At 37.9% G+C, this 11,347-nt stretch overlaps 1 protein-coding gene across 1 annotated transcript; it reads right to left on the reverse strand.

Moving 5' to 3' along the window:
* Window positions 1-3,668: 3,668 nt before the first annotated feature.
* On the reverse strand, window positions 3,669-11,019 carry zfp36l1b (zinc finger protein 36, C3H type-like 1b). Its single transcript, XM_022662440.2, has 2 exons — window positions 10,890-11,019; window positions 3,669-7,677 (listed from the first exon to the last, which is right to left on the reverse strand). The coding sequence occupies exons 1-2, from the start codon at window positions 10,938-10,940 to the stop codon at window positions 6,706-6,708; spliced, it is 1,023 nt and encodes a 340-aa protein (XP_022518161.2). The 5' UTR covers window positions 10,941-11,019; the 3' UTR covers window positions 3,669-6,705.
* Window positions 11,020-11,347: the final 328 nt, after the last annotated feature.

The following is an 11,347-nucleotide window of genomic DNA, read 5'->3' on the forward strand; positions in this document are numbered from 1 at the left end:
CTTTCTCTCTGCCCCCCCCTCTTTTTACTTGTCTCCTTCTTGCGCTCTCTCTCCACCATCCAATAACCTGTTGCTTATTAGAGCTGACGTGTTTCAGCTGAGTATATGGCCCAGTTAGTTAGGGCGTGAGACACATTAACACAGTGAGAGAGAGAGAGAGAGAGAGAGAGAGAGAGATTACATCAGCCACACAGAGCAAAGTCCAGAATCTAAACCCTTCTACTACCTTAATACTAAAACCCAACACACACTACATATTATACCATAACCCAACACACTCTACATATTATACCATAACCCAACACTTACTACAGATTATAGGGTTACCCAACACAAACTACAACATACACCATTACCCCAACACACTACAAAGTATACCATTACCACAACACACACTACAAAGTATACCATAACCCAACACGCACTCAACCATGTACCCAAAACCCAGCACACTATATATTACATTATCACACAGATCACAGCATAAACCCAACATAAACTACAGATTACACCATTAACCCTGGTTATACGCAAACTGTCTTCGAGATGATAAGGTCCTTAACTTCTAAACCTCTAAGTCTAAGACCTACATATGTTTCAAGAAACTGAAAAGCATGTGTATTAACATAAAGGTAACTGTTTGGGTAACTGTTGATTTATAGACTTTGTAAGCAAAATTAACCAAATTATTAACTTATATGAGTGAGCAACCGGAGCTTGGACCTCCTGGTCACTTTAAGAACATTTAAGGGTTAAATGATTATCTTTTGTCCGATTAGGTTAAATATCCTGTCTTTTGCTCAGAATCGTCCTGTACTGATTCTCAGACACAGTGAGGTCACACTGTTTACACACTGCCCTCTGCACACTGTGGAGAGAGAGGTTTAGAGAGCAGAGCTGATAAAGGGATTACAAAGTCTACAGAGTAAGCATTGCTCAACAGCACAGCCCTCCTTAAAAAGAAAGTTCAGTGAAAAATGGAATTAGTAGAAAAGACATGGTAGGTGCTTCTTTATTTTTGCAATTCTATAAAGCTAATTCAGCTAATGAGTAATAATAGCTTATATCCCACAACTTAGCACTGGAATTTTGAGACTAATGAAGCTAAAAACTAATGTAAGATAACATACAACTAATTAGCATTAAAGCTATAGACTAATGTAACTAACTGTAATAGAATCATATAGCTTGCCAATTACCACTGAAGCTAGGGGACTAATGTAGCTAACAAGTACAGAAAACTTATACAACACTAGTGCCTGTTCACTAGCTTCTTATTAGAATTTTCTGTTCCACCTTAAATGTAACTCCTGAACCATTTAAGGATGAGTAGAACATTCAAATAAGAAACCAGTGAATCAGAAGCTGACCTCAATCTCAAACTGTGTGGAGGCATTTGTTAATGATCTCTCTCAGACTTGATTCTGTGGTTTCTGATACTGTGTGACTCACTGTTATCAACAAACATGGAGTAAAATTATCTGAATTTCGAATGTGCAGATTTATCACAAATTAAAGTACAGAGTTACAATAATTAAAGCAGGAGGTTTATTATGGTTGCTGTGTTTTTCTCCCTTAAGGAAACTGTCTGGTAAGGATGTCCTGTGTTGTGGTGTGGAGCTGATTGTGAGCAAGTGGTGGAGATAATCGCTCTCCTCTCCAAGTGAGTGAACTCTTTCTGAAACAGTCATGTGATGGCTGCTCTCTGGAAGCTTTTGTTTATTTAACAGCACAGTCCAACTCTGCCTGGGAGGAACAGAGAGCCAAGGCCTTTTCACACTAAGTATATATATATATATATATATATATATATATATATATATATATATATATGGACCAGAAACTGTACTACAAAACTATGAATTCCAAAAATAAATAAAATAAATGAAGAAAATGAAACAAAAAATAAATGAAAGACACAAACATTCACAAAAAACACAGCCATAGCTGTATATATATATATATATATATATATATATAGTATTTGCAGTGTACTTACAATCATTGCCCAACATTTCAGATCTGTTATTCCCTCTATTTCCTTTAACTTCTTTCACAATTGTATAATCAGTCTATTTATCATATAAGCTTCTGTACACTGCTTAAGCAAGACTTTGGCTGTTCTGCTGCCATCTTGGCGCTCATTCGCTAGGGCTGCAACCGTGAAAAGCTCTGATTTGTAAAAATCTGATTTGGTCTAAATAGGCCATAAGACTGCTTCAGGGAAACCCCCTAAGCCTAACAATGCTTCCTACAGCACAGCATTGCTATGCTAGACCCATTAAACGAAGTGAAGAGTGTAGATCATCTCCTAATAGCAGTGCATTATTATCTGATCTGGATCTGAGATAGCTGTTAGATGGTAACTGGACGTTTTGAGATCTTGTAGCAATGTCAGAAAGCTAGTCCAATGTGTCCACAGCTGATTTATTAAAAAAGAGGAACTGGGGAATATTACACTGTTTTATGTATGGTAAAGAAAAACATTTTAAAACATTCTTGAAAGGATTCATATTTAGTTTCACTTATTAAAGTTACATTGTTTTGCTTTGTAAGAATGAAATGCTGCCTGTAGAGAGCAGACTGACTTTTAGTCCTGCAGTTCTGGGAGAGGAAGTGAAGATCATTGGCATGAAACAGTGAATTCGGGCCCAAGCTCAACCTGCCCGAGGCTGGAGAGCAGCGCCGGGGTTTGATTTCCTGTCCTTGAGCTGCTTTCCTGGAAAACAGTTTAAACCCAGCTGGTCACCCCCCATCCATCCTACTTCATATTGCATAGCTCTTTTTAGATCAGATCTTGTAGAAGAGGATTGTAGTCCTGAGGCCAGTGAAGCTCTTCAGAGAAAGACAATCAAAATATGACATTTTCTCATTTTTTAATGACTTCATGTTATGTTTTGTAAATCGAAAAAGTCTAATCTCTCTTTATCGCTTAAAATCAAACAGACTGTGTCTTCGAGACCAACATATGTAAATGAGCTCTTTTGATTGGCTGTCCTGTCTTACGATTCTTTAACCTTGGTGTAGTTGTAAAGCTAACCTCCTGCAGATTGGATGGGTGGGGCTAAACTCCAGAAGACTGGATAGGTGGGACTAAACTTAAACTGGCTGAATGGGTGGGGCTAAACTGCAGTAGAATGGATAGGTGGGGCTAAACTTAGACTGGCTGGATGGGTGGGGCTAGACTGGTGTTTAATAAATCATGGGGTTTAAATTGTCGTAGGCTGAATGGGTGGGGCTAAACTTAGGTTGGATGAGTGGTTGGGGCTAAACTGCTGTAGATTAAGTGGGTAGAGCTAAACTATTGCAGGTTTTATGGATGGGCCTAAACTCTTGCAGGATGGATGCATGACACTAAACTGCTGTATAAGTGTATATTTGCACATTTTTGGATTTTGTAACAAACCAAAAACATTGGATGTAGCTTAATGTCTGTGCCTGTTTAACACATTTCAAAGTGTTGATGCACACTGTCATACTCTTATGTCAGAATAGGAAGGAAAGGGCATGTTTCTATGATATATAATGTTTAAGTAACATGCAGAGTAATTTTAGACATGAAATTCATTACACACATGCCTTTCTTAGAAAAGACATAAAACTATTTCTGGTTGGACACATGCTGAGCTAAGGTTATGTCTGCGAACCACCAAAAAAAGACAATTCAATTTGGAAATATGAATATTTATTGGTGTAAAACTGCAATCTTTACAAAAGAAAAGGGATTGCTGTAGTGAGCTGCTGTTAAAACACTGAAACATTCAGTTTAGCAATTACAGTCACACTAATCTCTGTGGCACTTGGAATGTTCCAGTGATCCAATATGTGGAAATAAACAAAGAAAATAAGGAAATTATCCTATTTAGGGTAAAACCGGTCACACTTTAGACATGTATTGAAATAAGGCCCCTGAATAGTTAATGCAAGGAAAAAATACACGTTTACTGTATTTGTCTTATTAAACATTAGTTCTAGATCTAAGTGTCCGATTACCAGATTGCAGAAGGCTCATTATAGTGGTGTTATCCATGAACACTTTCTTTATGCTTTAAACAGAACATTCACTTTACATTTTTAAAGAAAGTTTTTAAGTGCAAAATTCATTTGTACATCCCTGTGTACAAAAACAATCAAAAAGCATAAAGAAATTTAACAATAGAAACCACTTCAATTTTTTTCCTGAGATATTTGCAGACCACTCAATTGTTTAAGGTAGTTCTTCTCATTTGGGTCTTAGAACCAGTTTTGTGAAGAAACAAATAATAATGATTGATTAGAAAACCGGATGCAATCGATCAGCCAAGACATGTTTGGTAACTGTGGTGTGCTTTTTCAGTTTACACTGGAAGACGCTAGGCTAATGTTGCTAACAAACGCTGGATCTCATTTTTGTAAACACACACCCTAAAAAAAACTCCATACACATAACCCATCCATTTTTGTTTGACAAGTTACTGTAGTTTTAAAAGACAGAAAAAACTCAAAACTTCTCTCAGAGACTGCACCAACAGTTTCCAGTTTCCTTGTGTGAACAAGGTCTATTCATGTGTCTATGTGTATTTTTGTATATATTTAAAGTAAATTAACAAAATGTTAGTGTTAGCAATATTAGCCTAGAATCTGGCCTGTCACTGAGCAAGCACGTCTTAGCTGATCTCACATGGTATCTGGGAAAGCAATTACAGATTAAATCTGATAATTAAATATTTTTGAGAATGCTGGTATACTGAAATGTGAATTAAAAAGAAAATATAGAACAGATGAGAAAATACAATTACACACAGTGAGTTAACCATGACACTGTAACAACACTGTGTCAGAGATGACTTAAGTCTAGTTAATTAATTAGATCAGTTAATATCGAGTTAAGTGATTTTGTTCTTGCGGATATGAATAAAAAGTGCACTTTGTGGCTCCTGGTCTAAATCCTGCAGCTCAACAGATTTAAAGGAACAAGACTATTATTAAACAGGAACCTCAGGCTACATTCTGCATTATCCCTCAGTCTGGTCATATTAAATAAATTTAGGCAGAAAAAAACAATTGAAAGTGCAGACAAACACCAGGGCAGACAACAATAAATAAAATGCAATATTTAGCACTTTTTACACATTAAATTATGTCTAAAAATACATCCTATGTGCAGTTACAAAAAAAAAAAACAATCTTGCAGTATAATCTATTAATTTTGGAAAAAGGGTCTTCACAATCTTAAATGATTAATACGGAAGATCATAATTTAATATAAAGAAAATATATTCTGTTTTCATTATGCAGATAAATACAAACAAAATAAAACAAAAAAATAACACTTACAATCAGTAATAAATACATTTTGATAAGTTAAATAAGCAGTGATGAGCAATACCTTCAGACAAATAGGAACAAATAAAATAAATTGAATAATAATACATTAACAATATTATGTATGTAGAATGACATGGAATAACTGAGCATTTTAACTGAACTGATTACAAGAACAAGTGGGAAAAAATCAAACTGAAATTCGTTAAGAACTCTGATAGTGAAAGACATGCGGACGGCATTACACGCTCTCAGGAATGTTATGATTGTGATGGTGGACATAGCACCATTATGTATTCACAACAATATAGTTAGGTTTCCACAAATTTTGAACAAATATTAGCACAAAAGTAGGCACTTCACATTTTGGCCAGTCACCGTTTAATAGTGACAAAGCTGAGGTCACTAACGTGGGGAAACTAACCGCTCCCAAGGCTCTGCTGTGAACTTTCTACAACACTTGAGCTGAATTAAAAACAAGTTCCTTGGATTTCTGAAACATTTTTTATCAAAATGTTTGGGACATCTTGCCTTCTTTCCAAAAAATCACAGAATTAATTACATTTAATTAACTGTTAAAAACAGATGAGTTTTTTTTGGCTCAAATGATGGTTGAGTGCTAAAGAATGAAAACTAAAATAAAAAGATAATTCTATTAAAGTGTGTTGGGTTGTGAAAATGTGAGAAAAAAGACATTGCATTAAGAACATTTTGAAAAGCTACGTGTTCCTAATCTTTTTAAAGGCAGGTATGTAGTTTTATTTTAAAAAGCATGAGTGGCATTTGTTTTTCTTGTGTGTACCGGCCGCATTTATACACTGCCTTTTTGGGTGTGTTAAGCTGAATTAGTGCTATTGAGGGAATGCAGAAGATTTTGAATCAGTGGCTATTAAAACACTGCACCTCCATTCACACCCCTGCTGTAAACAACTCTGGGAGTGGAGGGAATGACTGAGGGGAGACAATCACTCTCTCTGGCTGAATCTCAAAATTATGTGTACTATAGTGTACTATTATGTAGTACACTATGCAGGCTCTATAATGCCATACAGATCCCTTTATGGGCCATAGTTGCCGTATAGTGCACTACCACACTGTCTATATTACTTACATATAGTGCACTATGCAGGTTCTACACTATACATATATTGCACTATATATAGTTCCATAGTATACATATAGTGCACAATACTGGTACAGCTGGTTTGATATAATTTATAGTGGACGTACTGTGCACTCAAATTTGTGTGTACATCAAATTTACCCTACAGGATCATATACATATAGAGTGCATTAATAATTAATAATAGCTTTATAGCAAAGAGTGTACACTGCATAGTACTGCATAGTGTGTATGAAGCCATTTTGAGATCCAGCCAGTCCTTCTCTTTATAATTCTCCCTAATCATCAGAAATTGACAACCTGCTGAAGATGGGAAGCCTGCGGTTAGCATCCAGCACTGGAGACTCTGACCCGCTAAGGCTGCCTAGGCTGCTCTGATAGCCCTCTTGGTCTGACAGAGAGTTGACTGGACTTGGAGGAGACTCAGAAGGCCTGAAGAAGGAGGGAATGGTGGGCGAGGATGGAGGGGGCAGCTCCTGGCTCAAAGGGCTAGCCAAGCTTGGCTTGAAAAGACCACCAAAGTCCTGGCTGGATAAGGTGAAGGGGTTTGTGGGCCATTCCGTCAGGTCTTCGTTGGAGGATAAAAGTGGGGGTGTATGGGAGGTGGGGCTGTTGGGGAATCCGGCTGAGCTGGAAAAGCCGGCGAAGCTGTAGCTGTGGTGGAGCCGTGGACGCTCTGCTTTATTGAAGCTGGAGAGCGGAGGTGGAGGTCCGCGCTGCTCCTCTGCGTTGTGTACGAAGTGGCAGCGTGGGCCGTACGGACAGAAGCCGATGGTGTGAAACGTGCGGCAGAGCTCCGTCTTGTACTTAGGGTGGCGGCTCAGGCTGCGTAGCTCATGCAGCCCGTGAGCGAATTGGCACTTGTCTCCATATTTACACAAGCCGTTCTCTTCGAACGGCCGACAAAGCTCCGTCTTGTAGCGACTGGAGTTGATCTGGCCAGCTCCGATGCAGCTCACCATCAGCCGCTCCCCATTTTCAGAGTAAGAGCGCTCTCGAAAACGGTTCTCCTTGTTATTTCCACCAAACACCAGGGCCAGCGGGTCCGTCTCGAGGCTGCAGGAGAGCTGGCTAGCGTTTAATTTGGAGATAGGCGTGGAAACAGAATGACGGCGCTGGTAGAGTCCTACTGCAGAGGCTCCACCCACCTTCCTGTCCAGCAGGGGGGCGATGGACGTGGAGAAGGGCATGCTGGGACTGGAGCAAGAGTTGTTGCCGGACCCACCACTGAAGCTCAGAACTTTACTGATCTAAATGAGGAGCAAAAAAGAAGAAATGTTACATTGGGTCATCTTGCCAAGTCTTGAAACACGGAAAAAGCAGTTTCATAAACCAGTATTTTCCATTTTGCTTAGCTAGAGCTACACTGCAGCTCTAAAGTGAGAGGTATTAGATGACAAACACCAACAAATATCAGTCCAAAAGATAATAATTAATCAGCATTAAGAGACTTGGATCAAGGGGAAATTTCCTGATTGGGAAAACCCTAAGTTGCAGCACACCTCTGATGCTAAAGCAGGAAAATGGTAAATCATTGTCACTCTCTAAGCAGAACTGTAAATGTTTTTACATTGTGGTGGGTGGTAAAACAGAACAAGTGGTAAAACAAGGCAATGCAATAGATAGTTACAGTGTAAGAAGTCAGACTCTGCAGTCTGTCCTTAACCTTCGACTTCCTTTATTCTCCACTCTCTAACATGGAACAGCAGAGTTACAGCTGTACTCTGTCAAATGGAACTCCAGATGTGCACAATCACCAGAAGACAAGTCTGATGTATGAATTTGCTTCCTTAGATTTACACAGGAGGCTCACCTTGCCACAAACCGTGTGGAGTTGTTCAGCAAGTAGTAATAATTGATATATATGGACATGAATGGGTATGGAGGGTGTAGATCAATATAACTCTACTCAAGATTTCAACATTGTATCAGAGAAGTGTCGCTGTGACATCTCTACTAATAATAACTGTAAACGCATACTGCACTTAGTACATGTCCTTAACCTTCAACCCCACCCCCCCTCAGCACACAGGGTCAGCCAGCCATAAAGCCATTTCAGAGAGGTGGAAGGTGCATCATCACCTGCTCCCAGGCTCTGAGCCAGGTGTGCACTGTGGGAAGAGTGAGCTGAGCTCTTACATAAGTAGAGTGTGCAACCCACCATTTCAGCCGTAAGCAACTAAAACCCTTGACACAGAGCTCGTCATCTGATGGAGATGAAATGACAGAAAATGCTGCAGTGCACAGATTATACTACATTATTGCCTAACTACACTACACTCTATTATGCTGTCGTAGACAATAATATATTGGGCTGTACTCATGTACACTGTACTACATTATACTATATTAGGTCAAATATTATTATACTCCATTTTTTAAATTCTGGACATGATTAGAATCTTTTAGTTGACATCACTCTGATGACATTAAAGGAAGGTGGCCATTTTTTGATTGATTTTTCTTGTTTTTGAGTGACAGTGACAATATACTATACTGTATTACAACAGAATATGTTTAACTGTACTATATGAAAACATACTATACTGTACAGCACTATACTATAATACACTGTACGATATAATACTACATTGTACTCTAATATTCTGTACTGCACACTGAATACTATTACATTTTTTAGTACAACACTATTTCAGTATAATATTCAGAACTGTAGTGCACTGATTTATAAGATCATAAACTATACTACACAAAAATAAATACTATATTATTCCATCACAGTGCTTCACTAAGGTTTAATAACAGATCATTAAGTAAAAAAACAGAGCCAGTATGTCTACAATAACTTTATAGAAACAAACTGTAGCTCAGTTTGCTTCAACAAATGCATAAAACACATGCCTTTATTTTTTTCTTTGAGGTGTCTGAGTAATCCATTTCTTCCTCAAGCACCTAATTATACACCATAATCACTACTGTGAGGCAAGAAGGCCTGAAAAACAAGGAGTTACGCTTATGTAAAAATCACACTTTGTGGAGCAGAGTGTATTTGGCAACATTTTATTTCAAGGCTGCTACTTAGGGACTTTGTTGTACCTGTATATACAAGCACCTTAATTATTAGGAGTGTAAGATATTATTGGTATATTAATATATCAAATGATTTTGTTTTGAAATACTGTATCAGTTCTCAAAAACACAGTATTGTTTTTTAATCATTAGTTAATATGTACAGATTGGAGTAAAAAAAAGTCCACTACATAGTAGTGTTGTACTCTTTAGTTAGATCCCACAGTTTTGATTGGATATGAAGTAAACTTTTTTCTTTACTCATGTTATAAAATTTTGATATTGTCTTTTTATAGTATGAGAGTTTACATAACATGTAATTTAAACAATCATAATATATGACTTTACTTACAGTTAAAGATTTGCAGTATGTCACAATATATTACATTGTAAGCCTTGTATTGTAGTGTGTATCCTATTACCAAGTTCTTGCCAATACACAGCCCTACACCAGCTTAGCTAGCTAGCTAATGTTAGCTAGCAACATTAAACACATTAGTTGTATTAATGACTTCAGTGGGAATGCATGCACCATTTATAAATAACACTTTTGTTTTTGTTAATATGAACAACATGGATGAAATAAATATATAAATAATAAAATACATTTATGCTTAATATAAAATACCAAATTGAAAACCTCTGAATGTAATCAGGAGGAAAATGGATGATCACAAGCCATCAAACCAAGTTGAACTGCTTTAATGTTTGCACCAGAAGTGACATAAAGTTATCCAAAAGCAGTGTGTAAGACTGGAGAAGGAGGAGAACATGATAAAAATGCATGAAAATTGGGATTAAAAACCAGAGTTATTCCACCAAATATTGATTTCTGAACTCTTAAAACTTTATAAATATGAACTTGTTTTCTTTGCATTATTTGAGATCCGAAAGCTCTGCATCTTTTTTGTTATTTCAGCCGTTTCCTATTTTCTGCAAATAAATGCTCTAAATGACAATATTTGTATTTGAATATTGGATAAATGTTGTTCGTAGTTTATAGAATAAAACAACAATGCTCATTTGACTTAAACATTTACCTATAAATAGCAAAATCAGAGAAACTGATTCAGAAACTGAAGTGATTCTTTTCATTTTTTCCACAGCTGTATTAAGAACACATTTACAGTTCTGATTTGAGGATGTAATGATCATAAACTTTACCCTGAGCAGGAGTTTGAGGAGGTTTAGAGGCTCAACAGTGTGAAGTTGAAGCTGAACGAGTCTCAGTGGAAACGTGAAACCTGACCGAGACTAAGAACGAGACTCTGTATCGATCAGTAATCAATAATTATTGATGGTGGTGAGACTGAGGCTCAGTAGAGCAGCACGTAGACAAACAGTGAAGTCCATATTCAGCTACAGTGCTGTCACTCACACTCACACACCCTGCCTGTAGAGCAGCTGTAAAGGTTGTTTAAAGGTTCAGTACCTTGTTCTGCCCCTCGCAGTCGAGGAAGAGGCTGGAGACGGTTGTGGTCATCGTTGCTGGTGTAGTTTGAGCTCAGTCTGGTGTTAAACTCCGGCTGCCCCCTCTCTCTCCAGCCCGTCCACTCCGCCTCTTTATAACAGCGCTGTTTCTCACAGCGGTGAGCCCCTCCCCTTTCCCCGCCCACTCGCTGTGGTCACCAATCGCTGTTTGAGTCTGCTGGGTTTTTCCTGACCGTGTAATTTATGCAATAAAGGCTATTGAAGGAGAGACACCGCTGCAGTGAGTCAGCGCTCAGAGTGAACCCTCACACTGACACCACTAATCTAATAAATCGTTTTCTCACTGATTACATTTCACTGCCTCCCAGAGAGCTATAGTAACGAAGTAGAACTACTTCACTACTGTATTTAAGTAGTAAAATACTGTATCTGTATGTGCTACATCATTAATCATTACAG

This window comes from Astyanax mexicanus, chromosome 1 (assembly GCF_023375975.1).
Source record: "Astyanax mexicanus isolate ESR-SI-001 chromosome 1, AstMex3_surface, whole genome shotgun sequence".
In the NCBI taxonomy this organism is placed as follows: domain Eukaryota; kingdom Metazoa; phylum Chordata; class Actinopteri; order Characiformes; family Acestrorhamphidae; genus Astyanax; species Astyanax mexicanus.

Excerpts from the sequence above, each read along its gene's own strand:
- zfp36l1b (XM_022662440.2), bottom strand. The coding sequence starts at position 10,940 with ATGACCACAACCGTCTCCAGCCTCTTCCTCGACTGCGAGGGGCAGAAC. Across the intron at positions 7,678-10,889 it reads ACTGCGAGGGGCAGAACAAG|ATCAGTAAAGTTCTGAGCTT; the intron begins GTACTGAACCTT and ends CTCCTCATTTAG.